Source organism: Pseudopipra pipra, chromosome 7, assembly GCF_036250125.1.
Source record: "Pseudopipra pipra isolate bDixPip1 chromosome 7, bDixPip1.hap1, whole genome shotgun sequence".
NCBI classification, from domain to species: Eukaryota; Metazoa; Chordata; class Aves; order Passeriformes; family Pipridae; genus Pseudopipra; species Pseudopipra pipra.
The window spans coordinates 4,673,534-4,690,355 of NC_087555.1; the positions used below are offsets into that span (position 1 = coordinate 4,673,534).

The window sequence follows — 16,822 nt, forward strand, 5'->3', positions numbered from 1 at the left end:
CGGAGACAACTCCTCATCACAGTGGGAGCATTAATTGCTAGGGGAGGGTAGAGGTGAAACACCTGAGGGTTGACCCTGCTTTCAAGCTTTTCACAGCTGCAGCTGTAACCTGCTCCCAAAAGCACAGGAGGGGGACCAAAAGCTGTCATTAAATAAAAAGTTGATGGGTGCTGCCGGATTGTTCTAAAGGGCAAAGAGTTGACAGCACAAACCCAGTCAGTACAAATGGCTTGCACCCAAGCTGGTAGCATGAAGGCAGCAGGAGACCTGCCATGCAGGGCTGGCTGCCACCTCTGTCATCCTAGCTGTCACGCACAACTACTCTGACAGCACCTTTGTGTGGATGAGCAGGAGGAAACATCGCAGGCTTGGCCATCAGATGTGTCTCAAGTTGAGACAATGCAAAAGAACCCAGTAGCCCCACGGGTTGCAAGTTACAATAGAGGAGGATCTTGTCCACACTATTGAGGCAGATGCATCAAATAATGACTCTTTGGATAAACAACATCCAAAATCGGTGGAAAATAACCTGCAGACTGTGCTGAACTGAAACCTTGTGAACCCAAAAAACAGGCGCCGTTTTTCACTCCAACACAAATTTAGGTGCATCTGTGGAAGCTGATATTAAAGCAAAGAGAAGAAAATGGTGGTCTCAGGATGACTCCTGATCACCCCTGCAAGCTGTCCCCACAGCTTCTCTAGGACTTTGGAGAGTCTCAGGGTGCCACGTGCTCTGGCTGAGGGGCAGCCAGAAAAACAGGGCAGCTCCCCGGAGCTGGCTGGGCAGCATTGCTGAGGGTGGGAAGAGACATCCTGGCCACAGAACAGCAAGGAGTTGGTTGTGCTGAGGAAACCATTCCTCCCCCAGCTAAAAAGCTTTAGTATGAGTGTGAACCTGGCTGGTGTAATGAACCACCCAGGCACTGAGGTGTGTGGGCTTTGCTGAACTGCACAGGTGGCACCAAGAGGTGAGCACACTACAAGGCAAATTTTCAAGACCTCTCAAACCTACTGAAGATACTATCCAAGAGAACAAGCATGCCCAGGGACAAGTCCAGCTACATGACGCTTAATGGGGGATCAGATGCTAATTTGGCTCTCCAGCACAGCTCCTCAGACTCCCATGAGGGAGCTCACTCGGGGTTTTGAAAACCAGCCAGCAGCTCCCACAAAGGGGGGAGCTGGGAAGGGACCTGTATTCGTGCATCAGCTTAGCAGAGTCATCCTGTGAACCTGCACACCAGAGGCATTTCCTCTTAAGCTTCCTCTCTTCCTCTTTCCCCTTCCCTCACAGGGAATTATCCCAACTAGCAGAAGACCCGATCTCCCTCTCCCTACAGGAAGAAAAAAGTACATCCCGCTAAGGAACAGCTCCGCAGAGCTGGAGCAAGCTGGAGGCCAGTTGGCTGCGTCAGCAAAGACTTAATGATAATGGTATGGCCTATGTAAGGCGCCTGCCGACCGTACATGGCTCCCCACAGCTGCAGCCTCTCAGATCCTGTGTGCCCTGGGGAGCTCCTCCCACCTCACTGGGGACCCCAGTGTCTGCCCAGAGCCCACACACCAAACCCCAGGGGCTGTTATCAGGCATAATGTCCCAGGAGCGTTCTTCATGTGCTTACAACTAGGGAAATTTCGGTGCTCTGAATGGACAGCGGGATTGGAGCCGTATCCAGCTCCAAAAGCGTTTTAAATCCTTGCCTTTTCCAGGTCTGCAGTGCTAAACCATGGCCAACAGCCAGCAGCATCCCCAGGACATTGAATAGCCATTTTCTTGGAAAAGTGTGGGCTAATTTTGCAGTAAAAAAAAATTTCCCAAATCACTGGGACTAGCAGCATGCCATCGTGTCTTGAAATCCAAGGACACATGCCTGTGAAGGATGTTCTCTCTCCCTTCCTCTTCAGAGGAGGCCAGGGAAACTGAGTCCAATGGCTCTGCCCCTCCCAGGAGCAGGGGACCTCCTCCATCTATCAGCCTCCCTCCCAAGTGCCATGCAGATGGGCAAGGGGAGCTCCCTCCATGGTGCCAATGTGCCCCAGGGAATGGCTGTTCTCCTTCCCAAGTCCCAGCCCACAGCACTGCAATAAACTTTTAGTCCAATTCCAGACAAAACTGGGTGCAGAAAAAAGAACGTACACTTGGGACAGAACTTTTGCTTTTCTCCTCCCAGAGACTGAGAAAAGAATGAGTTTGCTCTGTTTTTCTGATATTAACTCTTTCATGAAACCTTTCCTTCCCTTTAGTCAAGTCTACTTGGAAATGGAAAACTGTGCTTCCACAGAAAATATGGAAAGGAACTAAAATGAATTCCCATGGTAAAAGTCAGCATTGAACCTGGCAGCATGCTCATAACCAAAGGGTGCTTTGGAAGGCAGGATCAAATGTCAGGTTTCCAGCTCCATCTTCTGCAGCTGGGACTACTTTGCCCTCTCACACGGTGCTGGGAAATGCCACAATTAAGGAGCACCGAAATTTCCCTAATTGTAACCACATGAAGCACACTGGTCTCCTGACAACTGCCTGCATCATCTTTGTCACCTTCCCCCCACTCCTGGGGACATGAGTGCCCAGCAATGGAAACGTTTGGAACTATGGATGTTCTCTGGGAGAGGTTTCCATGTGTCTGGTTACCAAGGGCTGCTCCTCCCCAGACTGGCTTTAGGACCCCCAAGGTGTACAGCCCAGCTCCCCCATGGCTCACCCTCCAGCCCACTGTCCTCCCCACCTCCATGCTCAGACCTCCACCACAGGGGCAGCCGCGGTATGAGGCCAGCACTGTGCGAACCACAAACCCCACTGGAAAGAATGTGGCTTGTGGTGCTTCTGCATATGATAATTTAGCTTCCCACAGCAGTTCTCTGCAGGAGGAGGCAGCAGAGAAACCCCTCTGACCAGGAAAACATCACCTCTCCCAGCACAAGCGGGTGCTGCCATGCGAGCAGCTCACCATGGGCACAGGGTGTGCCTTGGCAGCACTAGGGGAGGGTCTTGCACTCAACCACTCACCTCCAAAAAACACTCAGTGGAAGAGACAGCCCATCTTCCAAACCCTCTGACATCCCTACTCTAAGTGGCCCCTTTCCTTTGACCCCACAAGAGGCAGCACAGCTTCTCCCTTGGTGCTTCTCCAAACTGCTGACCCGGCACAAACTCCCCTGCCCTGCTGTTTGCCAGCTGGGCTTTGCTCTCACCAGTCCGAGTTGGCCTGGGGGGACCCTTCCCTCCCTCCCAGCACCGTCTGGGGATACACTCTTCCCTTCCCAAGCCACCTCAGGGGGTCACCGCCACTCCAACGGGTGGTTTCCAGCTGCCATCCATCCAGCACGCATGGGGTGCAGGTGTCCCCCTGCCACCCCACCCTGCAGACCACTTCCATGCTGGCACAGCCAGGACATGGCACAGTTCCACCAGCAAATCCACATCCCCACGCCCAGGCTGGTGTGTGGTGGGTTAATTTTTTCCCCATTACCTCACCAACGTTGGCCTCTGTTCTTATGGAAAAAAACAAACCATCTGGTAATAATATTTCCCTAATAGCTGTCTGGGTCTGTGGGAAAGCTTGGCTCAGCTTCTTAGGAAAGATGAGAGGGTCGAATGAGAGGGGAGGCTGCGGATGCAGCATGGGAGCTGGAGGAGAGGAGATAATGCTTTCGGGATCCTTTTTCTGGGCCACCCCAGGGCTTGCAGGGATCCTCGACTCACAGGGGGACCATGGGATACCAGGATGTCACACAGTCAGGATACCAGGAAGGGCCTCCCCACACTGTCCTGGTGAAAGAGTCTCACCCTCATCCCCTGTTCCACAATAGAGGCTTGAAAGCAGGCAGCACTGCTTTCACTTCTAGGGCTTCCCCCCCCCCCCCCCCCCCCCCCCATTTTACACTCAGAAAATAGAAAGAGCCCAAAGAGTGGGTTTTTGGGAGTTGAGAACATCATGGTTCAGGGATAAAACTGGCAAGATCAGCAGCACCTACAGTGTCCTTCTGCTCTTAGAGAAAAGGCAGCACCCCGGGATGTGCCACCCCCAGCCCTGGGGACACTGCTGTTGGGACAGGGGACAAAGGACCTCGCTCTCATGGAGCATATCCAGGAAAAATGGGTGGAAAAACACGCGCTCAGCTCTCTGTCAGTTGAGCAGGGAAAAATTTCCATTTCTCTGCAATAAAAGTTGTTGCTTGGGCGATTCCCAGGGAGCAGAGCGTGCTTGCTAGGCTGGGCATATCTTTCTTGGAGAAGGGAGGCATCAGGCACTCGAGGAACTGCCGAGCGGCTGCCAGACAAAGCCTGCCTCCAGCTGGGGGGACTGGAAGTGCTGCTGGCTGGTCCCACGCAGCCCCACGCTCCCAGAACCCAGCCTGCATTACCAAATTGCAAAGAGATGAGCTATGCAGGTCAAAAACCTGCTTTTCCTCTGCCATGGGTTACAGCCCTTGTCTCTGCATCCATGTGGAAGTAGGCATGAAACCCCACAGCCTTAGGAAGCACAAAGAAGCATCTTCCTTGTGGGCTGCCCTCTGGATAAAGCACCTCAACTGGCTTCATGGCACAGTGCAGCACAGAGCCAGCTCAACCCCTTTCCACGCTTTTTCGTGGGCATGATCCACCCCCTCCCGGGAGCTTACATGTGTCTGGCAAACCCCCAGAGGTACCCATTAGCCCCTTCCCAGGCTGTTTCTGCTCACATTTTTTTCTGTATGCATATTTATACTCTTTATGTTTACCACTCCAGCAGCCATTGCGGCTCTAGGAGTGGCTGTGCCCTTTCAGAGCAGTCCTGGGATGTAGCAAGGCATGCAGCTGGGCTCTCCACACCAGAGCCAGATCCAGCCTGCAGCCTGTTCCTAGAAGGCTAAAATAAGCCAGCCACCCTTCCTGGCAAGGATGCCTTCCCAGCCCACTCCAAGCAGTGCCAAGCATCCTCCTCAGATCTTTCACAGACAGTGAGGACCAAATGTGAAGCATTCAGCCATGGAGAAGGGGGAATGGCTTTAAGCTGAAAGAGAGTAGGTTTAGATTGGATACTAGGAAGAAATTCCTCCCTGGGAGAGTGGTGAGGCACTAGGAAATACTGCCCAGAGAAGCTGTGACTGCAGCATCCCTTGAAGTGTTCAAGGACAGCTTCGATGGGGCTTGGAGCAACCTGCTCTAGTAGGAGGTGTCCCTGCCCATGGCAGGGGTGTGGAATGAGATTAGCTTTAATGTCCCTCCAAACCCAAACCATTCTGTGATCCTGTGCTTGCTGTCCTCAAGCCTATTTCCCCTGCTCCATGCAGCAGCTCCCAGCACAAACTGCAGCCAGGGGAATCCCAGAAGGCTGTAAAGATAAGCATCTCCCTTTTGCTACTTTATTATTTTTTAGAGGGACGGCCAAAAGCAAATAGGCTGTTTCTCATCTCCAAACACTCACCCTCTCAGCAGAAAGCCCTCCAGCAGAGGTCTGGTGGTAACAGACAGGGGTGTAAGGCATCTGCACCATTAAATGCTTTCGGTGGGGCACAGATGTTTTGTCTTGCAGCTGATGAGCAGAGGATAAATTAGTGCAGGCAGGTAATTAACATCCCTCTGCATCCCACGTCTCCAGCCTGGGCAGGGATTCCAGCCTGTGTGGTAGTAGGTGGGGAGGCAACAACATTTGGGAGTGTTTGCACCCACAACTTCACTGAGTCCTTTCCCTGGGACTGCCACTGTCTCTGGGAAAGCCTTCCAGCTCAGCAAAGGGGTGTGTGGCCAGGCAAGGTGCTTTGTGGGCAGCTTGCAGGGAAGTGGGAAAAGAGCCCTAAGCCACGTTTCCCAGAGCATCCGTCTTAGCGACAACGTGCTTTAGGAGGGTTTCCAATGGTGCCGCTGCTCTGGGAATAGGACAGGAACAGGAACATGGGCTTTTCTCCAAGCAAAAGCATGCTACCAGTTTCTGGGCAGGAGAAACCCAGAAAATCTGGTTTTTAGCCAGAAGTGGGTGGTTTTGTGGCTTATCAGGGACCTGGGCTGGGCACCCTAGCAAAGGGGGTGTCAGGGATAGCACAAACAAGGGGAGGATGACTTCCAGCTTCCATAGAAATTTGGGGATGGTGTTCCCTGGGGAGCAGGTTGCGGAAGGGTGAAAATAGGGGTAAAATCCAGGGGGCTGCCTACCTGCCCACAGCCCTTTCATAGGAGCAAGGATGATGTACATTTGGAAAAGATAGCTCCAAACGGAGAAAAATGTCAACATGGGCATTTTTGCCTTTGTTTCCCCATGGGACAGAGGTCCAGGGGGGCACCGCTGGCCTCTCCTGAGTGCCTGGATGTGTGTTAAACCCAGGTCTGGACCAGCTGGAGATGGAGGCCCTCGCTGCATCAGGGCAACATGCAGAGCTGGGGCAGTGCTCTGGCTTCTCTTCTTGAGTGAGAAATGAAGCATCCCAGAGAAAAAAACCATACCCCAATGTGTCCAAAAATAGCACTGGGTCTGCTCCAAGGGCCAGGGCTGGTGCATGGCAGCCTGGTGGGGCCGGTTTGAGAGCTGCCATTGTGTGGGGCTGGATGGGCAGCCCAGACCCATCCCAAATGGTGGCGGCCCCTGACACGGGCTGCTCCCATCCGGGGGCCCAGCAGTGACTCATGCTGGCTATAAACACGTCTCCCGATGGATAATGAATCCTGGTCGTCACCGCCTTTTGGGAAAGCTCTGGATTCTCTTTGCAGTGCTCCCTCCCGTTCTGCTCCCCCTCCCCTCCTGGCAGCTTCGCTCCCATGTGGGATCATTTCCTGATGCTGAGTGGAGCCAGGGCTCTGAGGCCCATTTTCCAAACCATGGTTTGCTTCATGGTCTGTGTGGGCTGAGTTTCTGGGGGGACCGAGGCTTTTGTGCTACTGGGGCACCGCCTAGCATCCCACCACTCTCTCCATGGATGCCCCACTGCCCAAACCACGGCTCCCCAGCCTCGCCCCACTCACCACGGAGGGCACTTCAAACAACAAAAGCTTTATTGCAATGACACAAATAAGCCACGAGATACATTGCAAAGCGGCAGGGGTGTGAAGGGTGATAACGAAGCGCAGAGAGGGGCGATGGGAAGCGCTGGCTCGCAGAAGTGGGTACTGCTGCACACTGGCTGCAAGCTGCTGTCCCCCTGAGACCTGCTGCTCGAGCCCCCCAGTCCCACCGCTGCCCCAGCAGGGTCTAGGCAGCCATGGGCAGGGGGGTTCAGGCAGCTGGCCTGAAGGGTGCCACGGAGGAGTTGGAGAAGCTCACGGGAAGCCGGCAGCGTCTTCAGAGGGGGCTCAAGCATCAGCCACTGGCACCACGTCAGCTGCGGCGCTCCGGTCAGGCGGTGAAGGTGTTCCTCCCGTGGGGATCAGGGTCTGCAGAGCTGGAGGGCAAGTAAGGGAGATGGTCAGGGCTCAGCCAAGGCTCCAACACCGGTGCCTCCCGGCCCCTTAGTCTATATGAACATGGAGCAACTCTCCAGCATGACGCTGAAATCACCCACACCCCAAATGTCAAGCTGGAGGAGCTGTGCCCACACTGAGCTCTGCTACACTACAACAAACCTCCCTTTTTTCCCATGGGCGCTTGCACCCAAACACATCCAACATGAGCTGGGCTGCCACATGAGCCCAGGTGGTTGCCTGGTGTGCTGTATGTTTGCCTTGTGGGCTGTCACTGGGTGCTGAGAGTGACTTTTTGGGAATTTCAGAGGAGCCATCTAAACATTCTGAGGCTGTTCCTCGGCTGAGGATAGTCCCTGCCTGCTTCTCTGTGCCCTACAAACCCATGACTATGGGGAGGGTGACCAAGAGAGCTGGTGCTGCTGGCCTCCATCAGCAAGATTTAGGGTGATGAGCAAGGGCATCACTGGGCATCCAAGGATGATAGGCAGCTGAGGGAGGAACACTGGGAAAGGGCACACACCCCTGCACATCTGCCTGGTGCTGCACTGCACCATCCTGTGCCTCTGGAAATCACCATGTTTCAGCCCAAAATATGCAGATGGGAGATCTACTCGTGGCAAGAAAATAAATTTTAGTTATGCAACTGAAAATTTGTTTTAAACATGGAGATTGTGGTTTCCCTGGGTGTTGGGTATGCATCCCTAACTGGATTTTTATGGACAGTTCCTCTGCAGCTCTCCTGTAAGACATTCAGGAGCATGGCTGTGTGCTTAGCAGAATGCAGCAGCATCCCTTGGGAAAACCATATCACCAGCTGCAGCAGAGGCCTCAGGCTACATCATTGCTACATCCATGTCTTCCCACCAAAAAAAACACCCCACACCACTAATTGAGTGCTTTTGGGTGAGCACATCATGTCTTGCTCCCCTTTGAACTGGGAAATCCTGTTGGATATCCGTTGTGGTTTGATCCCAAGCTATGAATGCAACCCTGAATTCCAGAGTGACGCTGCTCCATCCCTCCATCCTGCTCTCCCCATGCTGCCGGCTGGCTGTTGGTGGCCCATCACCACCATGCCCACACTTCCACAGCACATCTCACTCCTCCACTGTGCCCCTGCTTCCATGGAGCATCCTGCACCACCAAATTTCATCTGATGCATCAAAACCTGGAGAAGCTCCAGAGCCAAGTGTCACTCATCCCCTTTTAGATCCAGATGCAAATGCTCTTAGACACAGGCTTTCTCTAGGAATAAATAGTGACAGTGCCTGCAGGGAACCGGGACACAGTGCTCCAAGCGTGCTTCAAATATTCAAGTCCTCATGCACATCACAGACTTCTCTTTTGGGATCAAAGCAGTTCCTTCTAGAAATAGCACGCGTGTTTTGAATCAGCCACAGGCTGTGGTTCAGTGAGGCACTCAGACGTGAAGCCTCTTCCTGCTGCTCCATCATGTTCTCCATCTTCCGGCTGGTTTTATTCCCCACGTGTGGAGCGGGCATGAGCATCATTTCTGGGAAGAGACATCCCTGCGGTTAAACTGCCTAAACACAAGTGTGGGAATACAGAGCCAGTCTGGCTTTGCACTTGGCTGGATTTAGTGTGTGGGATGCTTTCTGAGTGATCTGGAGTCTCATCTTCCTCTTTGCAGGACAACTGCGCTGAGGCAGAGTGGGAGGGGGATTGCACATCTGGAGTGGAAGGAGTTGCACATCTGGTACATTCAGTACTTCCTAAAAGTCACTGCCACGTTACCCTTTGGACAGGGGCCTAAGGCTCGCTGCCCAGCACAGCAGATTAAGATCTGCAGCTGCATTCTTTTTGAAGGGAAAGCAAAAATATTCCCCTCAGCAGAGTCCCAGCTCCCTGTGATATCCAACATGGGAGCAGGGGAATTGCACTGAGACCTTGACCTTTCTGCAAGTCATTCCACCAGCTGCAGCCACTCCTGCTGCCAGCCAAGACACAGAGCATCCTGCCTGCGAGTGCTGGCCTCCCTGGAGACCACAAGGGGTGGAAACCCTCGGGACCTCTCCAGCAAAACCTTGTCCCTCTGCCAGACTGAATGGCCTTGGGCCACCATAAGGTGGTGGCTTGTGCCACCGACCTTGTCCCTTGGCACAGCCGGTATATCCCGAGAGTGTGGGGACACCCATGGCCAAGGAGATGCCTATCATGTGTCCTTGCCCATATGGGCTGAGGCGGCTCAAGGAAGGTCCCAGCACTGATGGTACCCTTCCCGCAGTGGCACGCAGTGCCAGCCACACGCTCGGTGGATGTCACTGCTCGTCACCAGTGTGGGGGGAGGACACACACAAAACCCCACTCCCTTTCCAGCAGCGTGGGATGTCTTCTGCACGCAGATGGATCAGCAGCTGGAAGCAGTGGACATCCCAGTGCTTCCCACATCCCGGATGGAGCAGGAGGCGTGCAAAAGCTGGTCAATGGGGACACCTAGCGACCAGCCGGGGGGGCACCAGAGCTGGGGACAGGGATACCTCCCAGGGGCTGGGGGCTGCAGCCAGGCAGGGCTAGGAGAGATGCCTTCCATCCCTGTGGCCAAGGAGAAAATGAGACTAAGCATTCATCCCTGCCACAGCACACAGTGATCCCCCAGAAACCCTACCTCTGCCGGCACCGGAGAGGGGAAATTACCCTTGCTAATGGACCATAAGCTTGGAATTAGCATAATTAAAAGTGACTAGCATGGATACATAACAAACCCCTGAAAAGCAGCTCAAAGAGAGTTTGAAATTTAAAGAGTCTCCCTGGTGAAAGTCACTTTCCCTTAGGGGAAACAGTCTATTTTTTTCAACCTTATTATGTACTACATTTGCAAATACAGTCTAGGGGAAAAAAAATAGCATGTAACAATACTCCAAACAATTTTGGGAGCACAACAAGGCAGTGGAGACCTTCAGCTGAGGGCAAAGGGCTGAGCACAGACCTCAGCTGGCCCCTCTCTGATGGAGACCCCCACACTCTGGGGGCATTGGATCAATACTTTCCAGTCAAAGTCACAATTTCCCACAAAATAACTCATTCCCAAAGAGTTTGACTGAGCTGGTTGCTTCCAGAAATGTTGAATTATTCTGGCCGGATAAAATGCATTGTTTTGGGAGAGAAAAACAATGTATTAAAGTTGATTAACTGGGATGTTCACCTTGTATGGAATATTCAGTACAATATTAGAAATTTTTCCCAGTGGCATGGCTGTGTATGCATCACTGGAGCATTTTTAAGTTCATCCAAAATGGAAACCCAAGACCTATCGCAAATCAAAGCAAAACATTGAGGCTCCTTCCAAAGAAAGCAGCAAATATCCTTTTGAGCCATCCTGAAGAAATCAAAGCCCAACTTGATACATTCCTTGTGATTTTGTTGTTATCGTCCTTATCATCAACATGATCCCAGGAGATGTTGCAGTGGTTCCAACACCTCTTTCTCCAAACCATGCTCAAGCCCAGATGATGATGGATAAGCTGATTAAAGAGAAATTGCGAAGTCAAAGGGCATGCCAGCAGGAGGGATGCTTTGGATTGTCCTGTGCAGGGCCAGGATGATCCTTGTGGATCCTTTCCAACTCAGGATATTCCATGATTCTATGACTGTGCAGTTCTCCTGAGGTGACTGCTACTGCTTGGTCCGCCCTTTGTCCCCCGTGGCCATATCTACCATTCCCTGGAGCACTTCCCTGAGCACAGGTCCTTGCTGCAGCACAAGCCTTGACACGATGTCTTGGTACTGGCCTGATGCCAGAGCAATGCTTATATCCAACCTCCTCTCCTTCACCATCGATTCCTGTGGTGGCTTTTCCACAATCTTGCTGGGTGATGGATGCATGGCAGTGGGCTGGAATGGGGATGGCACCTGGAGGTGGATGTTATCCGTGGCTTTGCTGGCGTGGGAATGGGTGTAAAGGAATTGCTGCTGACTGCTCCCCCTCTCCAGTAGCCTCTGAGCTTGGCTGCATCTGGCAGACCCAATCTGGCATTTGCTATTTTGGGCAGCGCTGTCTCAGTAGAGGTGGGGAATAGCACGGGGAGCACAGCACACACAGAGCAAAGGAATTCAGGGCAGATGTGATCTGCAGAAACTGCCAATTCCCGGGCAAAGCCATTTCCACCTTCATTGTCATCAGGATGCGGTTGTGCTCCCAGATGCACAAACCCCACAACTGTGTTGGCTTGTGATGGATTTCTCAGCCTTGGTCAACATGGTGCTGGTGCTGCTGCTGCTGCTGTTCCTCCATCACCTGGAAGGTCTCCTTATGCTCTGGCTTGTCCTGCAGCCCCATGGAGGAGCTGACAATGGCAGGTTGGGCTGGCTCTCTCCATGCACCGTCCCCCTCCGAGGAGGCATCACCCCATGCCAGTGGCTGCCATGCAGGGTAGTGGCAGTGGGGATGTGCAGCTTTTGCCATGGCTCACCCGCCAGGCCACCGGGGTGGCTCTGGCACACTGCTGGATGGTTATTTTCATGCTGGGTCTCACACATGGATATCTCATTCCTTCAATGGGAAAAATACTTGGTCTAAAGGAGAGTGACAAAAAGGAGAAGATGAGGAGTGCCAGTTGCCCACAACTGACTCACCACCTTGGTTCTGTGGTGGTTCTGTGCTTCTGCTGGCCAGTCAGCAACTTGGGGGAGGAACCATTTGGTGCCTGACTCCCTCCATCTTCAGCATCAGCACAAATACGAGGGGGAGATGATGTCAGCAGAAGCTACTGGCTCCACCTGAGCCCACAGCAGCACTGCCCAAAGCATCTGCACTTCTTCAGATGGGGAATCAGGGGATGGTCTTTAGCATGTCTGCTGCTGGACCACCCAAAAGGCACAGCTGAACCCAAAGTGTCAAGAAGAGCAGAGCAAGGGGTTGGCGATGGGCAGCAAAGCATCTTATGGAGGATCTGGGAGTACCTGTAACCACAGAGGCTTGGAATGCTCCAGAGAGCTGAGCATGCATGAGTTTTAGGATACCTGGGCTGAACAGGTGATGCTCAGCAGCAGGGGCTGGCATCCACCTTCACCTTCCAGGGCTGTGCTCTCATCCCTGCTAGCTCCCTGCTGGAGCCCATAACCCCCTGCCCATCTTTGGCTCCACTGATGAGGTGGCATCACCCGGAGTCCCTGACGTAGCCCTGTGTGAGCGCTGAGCAGTCAGCGCTGAAGACAGGAGGAGAAGTGATCCAGCATCCCAGCAGGAGAAAGGTGGGAAGCTGCCAGCGGTTCCTGCCAGCACTAAGGGTGGAAGAGAGGGAAAGGCCATGAAGTCTTGGGGCTCACCTGGAAAAACAATATATTTCCCATGTGGTACAGTGCAAAAATGTACAGTGCGGCTGCTTCAGCTGTCTGGGGACATGGTGTATCATGATCCCCTCATTTGCAGTCTGAAAAAAGGGACAGTCAGGAATTAACAGGCAGAAAACATATTTGTTTTCCTATTTGAGAGGTAGGAGAGAGAATAAAAGCCTGGAAGCAAAAGGCAGGACTGGGCATAGAGGGTCTTGGGGAAGGGTGTGGGGCACAGACATGGCAGATCCGTCCAGACAAGGAGGCAGTGAGAGATGTTGGTTATTGTACCATAACTTTTAAATTAATCTTAAGGAAAACCAAAATATTATGCAAGCCAAATACTCTTCCTTTGGAAAAAGACAGAAAGCATGGAATCACTCGGGAAGTGCATCACTCCTGGGGACCTTCTCTAAACAAAATAAAATAAAAAATTACAATGGTGATGGTAATAATAATAATAGTAATGAAGAACTATTGTATACAACCCCCACCTTCCCTCCAAGCAGCTAAAAAGGTGTGGGAGGATGCAGAGGGAAGGATGGGGCTGGAGTTGGTGGGGCGACCCAGGAGAAGAACAGTCGGAGCCCATTGGTACCAGAGCTGCACAGACATTTATTGAACACAAACAACGACAAACACAGCCAGCTCACAGAGCTTCCTGAGCTATCGTCCAAAGGTTTTGCCCATGGGGATTGCCAAAAGAGTGCTTTCAAAGGCCCCTGGGGGTGTGAATCCCACACAGCTGAGTTCTTCCCACTTCCAGTTGCTCGTTAGTTAAAAAAAAGGAGCATTTGTGTATGTGTGTGTGTGTGTGATTCCCTTAATTTAATATGAAAAAGGGCTTGTCTGGACCATGCCATGTTCAAAGAGAGAAGCCTGGGGGTGAACCTGTGGTTCCCGCGCGCGTTCCGCTTCCCAAATAACACAGGGTGAAAACTACACCCGTACCCTGAGGGCAGGGATGTGAGGTGGCAAAGGTGAGCCAGGACAAGCAAGAGGGAGCACCAAAGGAAGAAGGGTGAGAAAAGTAACTCATCTGAAGCACGCACAACTCTGGTTGGCATCACATATGTCCATAGGCTACAGAAAGTACCGCCAATGTCAACTCAAACGTGTAAGTAGCTACGCTAGACTGACACTAGAGACCCCGTCATCTCCGGAAGTCTCACCAGTGAGAAGAAAAACACCCCTCTCCCCCCTCCCTCATCCCCAAAAAGCAGATGAAGTATTAACACCATACGCTGAAAACAAGGACCATAACCAAAGAGTTTGGGAGCAGCCTTGGGAGCACAGCAAGGAGCTTGTAAAGAACCGTTCCAGTGCGTGCATATGCGCATGTGTGTTTATATATATATATATATTCATTAGTTAAGAAAAGAGTATCTGTGGAGGCAAAGGGAAGACAGTAAATGTACAGGCAGTACAGGCTGGGTGGAGTGCCGGTGGCTGGAGAGGGTCAGGTGGTGCGGAGTGGAGGATGGTGGGTGGAAATTAGAGTGCGCCCATTCCAGTGACCTCAGACGTCAGCCTAGAATAGACAGGGGCAGAGAGAGGGGTGGGGGGGAGACAAAAAACAAGCGCTTAATCACCGGAGCAGAAAAGAAAACGAAGACCCTGTGGGGCAGTGCTCCTCCTCTTGCCTACGCCCTGCTTAGATGGGGTGGGCAGAGCATCTCTGGGTGGCTTGGGGTCCTCCGTGGAGGGCACGGGGGGCTGGAGCATAGAGTCAGCATAATGGCTGGCTGCCTCTCCTCACAGCTGCCAGGTAGTGCCCGTTACCATCACCGTGTTGTAGCAGAGATGTCACCCACCAGAGGCAGGAGACAACTCAGTGCACAGCTTCTCTTCTAGAAGCGTCTCTCCCACGGGGGACAGGCAGCTGTGCCATCTCCCCCTGCTGCTTCATTTTGCTCTGGTTTTGGAAACTGTGGGAGAGGCTGAGCCCCATCCTGCCCCCCGTCAGGTCATCTCTGCAGAGGTGGCAGCTCAGCCAGCCCTTCCCAGCAACGAAGAGCCGCTTGGTTTTCTTTTCTTTCTCTCACTTGTCTCAGGAGGTGGAGGGGGGATTGGCAAGGAGCTGGGATTGGAAAGCCGCTCAGCCATGCCCGTGGGGGGCTGGCCCCATCCCTCACCTAAGGAGGTGGAGAGGTGCCATGGGCATGGGCAGTGGGACAGCAGGGCGGGATGGGATGATGGGGGTCTATTGCGGGTCGGGGCTGAGGTGGGTTGGGTGCAAGGAGGAGAAAGCACATACAGACCTCACCGGTACTCCCAGCCCACACCCCAACAAATGTCAGAGTCGCCGCCAACAGCCCCCCGTCCTCGGGACCCTGCCAGCAGCCTCCTGCAGCTGCACACATCCGATGTGTTGGCACAGCATCAATCCTGCCCGTAGCGGAGGACACACAGAGGTGGACAGGCTTGCTTGTGTGGCTGTGCCAGGTGGGTGCAAAGCCAGTAAAAGGTCCTGTATCCCTTTAAACTCTCTATCCATGAGTCCATACACACAGGCAAACAGGTCTGAGTGAACACCCTGGAGACAGTTCACTGCCAGCACGGAGCTAGTCCCCAACTTGTCTCTCCAGCTACACCTCCTCTGCATGCTCCCCTCTCAGTCCCTTGCTGGACCCCTGGTCCCCCTCAGCATGGGCTGCATCTCCCCCTAGCCTGTGGCAGTTTTGGGAACCCTTGGCCACTGTGAAGTCCTGCTGCGCCAAGCTTTTCATGATGAAAAGGAAGCAATCAGGCCGTTCCCATGTCTTGCGCTTATTGGACTGATTACTTTCACTGGATGGAGGAAAGCCTTTGGGAGGTCTGGAAGCACGTGGAAGAGGCAGTAAGCGACGCTGGGATCCCAGCCAGCAGGTCCCAAGTGATGCCTCCCTGCCACCATCTCAGCTCCATCCCTGTCCCCGTCTCCTGCCTCATCCACAGAGAAAGACGGTGGTGATTTTGCCCTACCCGTGAGCAAAATCCAGGAGCGAGGGTGGCAGGCGGGCAGGTGACCGGCACAACCTGCCAGCGGTGAAGCAGCTCCCAGTCCCCAGCCAAAGCGCCGGCTGGAGGGAGATGTCCCGCTGGTGACGTCTGGTCTCCACTCAGAGCTCTCAGCAAGACACCAACTGTCCCAGCCGGCCTTGGGAAGCCCCTCCTGGCCCATGGTGCCGGGAGCGAGGGCTGCTCCCACCAGGCCAGCAGGATGGGATTGGCCGTGGCAGGAGGTGGCGGAGGTCTGCGGGGGGTCTCACCTGGCGTTGATGAGGTACTGCGCAAGGCTGATGTTTGCAGGGGTTCCTGTGATGGTAATTTGGCGCTCCGATGACCCTTCCGTGGCGTTGGCGATTTTAATCTGCGCTCCCGACATCTGCCGAATTTCATTGATTTTGGTCCCTTGGCGTCCGATTATGCAGCCTATTAGCTAGGAAAAAAAGCACGGAGGGAACGTCTGAGAAGCGGCAGCTCTGACCGTCGCCAGCGGGATGCGTGCACAACTGCACGGCCCTGGGACGCGTGTGACCTTAGTGCTCATGAAAACAGGAGAGGGACAGCCCGGGGGTGAATCCCACCTGCACACGAGCATAGTCCTCCCAGGACTCATCCAGCAGCCTGCCCTGCTCTGCTCCTTGTGGGGGCAAAACCTCCAGTATCCACACATCATGCCCAGCATCTCAGAGGGCTTCAAGGAGGGCTCATTTCAGTAATAATAATTTTTGTGGTCTAATAAATGGTCAGTGTTTTGCAAGTTACTTATCCTTTTGCCAGTTACAGCAAACCCAAATGTGGTTTGGACATGTTACTAGAAGGAAACAAGCCCTCTGTCTTCGCTGGGGACAGCCCAACCTCAGGAGGACAGCCCAACCCCCATTCCTTCTACCCCACTGGGATGCCCTGTTACCCCCTCTAGCTCTTTCAGTGCAATCCAATGGCTCACTGGCATGCTCAGGAGAGCACCATGTGGCTGTGGCACCCGCAGAAGAGGTGACTCCTACTTAAAAACACATCTTTCACGCTCTTGTGAAAAAATCAGAGCCAGATGGAGGTTTGAATATCCGCAAATGTCCATCCCTTGAATTTCCTCAATGGACCTCGATGGCTTGAATTTCCTCAATGGTCTTTGTTTTCACTCATTTGTGCACCACATGGTGGTTCCCT

General features: G+C 53.3%; 1 protein-coding gene across 18 annotated transcripts in view; it reads right to left on the reverse strand.

Moving 5' to 3' along the window:
* Nucleotides 1-6,949: 6,949 nt before the first annotated feature.
* The window catches only part of PCBP3 (poly(rC) binding protein 3), a 52,328-nt gene continuing 42,455 nt past the window's right edge, over nucleotides 6,950-16,822 (reverse strand). For 10 of the 18 annotated variants that reach the window (XM_064660321.1, XM_064660338.1, XM_064660337.1 and 7 more), the window contains 2 exons: nucleotides 15,919-16,088; nucleotides 6,950-7,353 (listed from right to left, as the gene is read on the reverse strand). In XM_064660321.1, the coding sequence (XP_064516391.1) occupies nucleotides 7,308-7,353; nucleotides 15,919-16,088 (216 nt within the window). In that variant the 3' untranslated portion in view covers nucleotides 6,950-7,307. Of the gene's footprint in view, nucleotides 7,354-13,262; nucleotides 14,199-15,918; nucleotides 16,089-16,822 lie in introns of those variants that run through there. The other 8 variants (XM_064660336.1, XM_064660332.1, XM_064660330.1 and 5 more) reach the window with 1 other exon arrangement.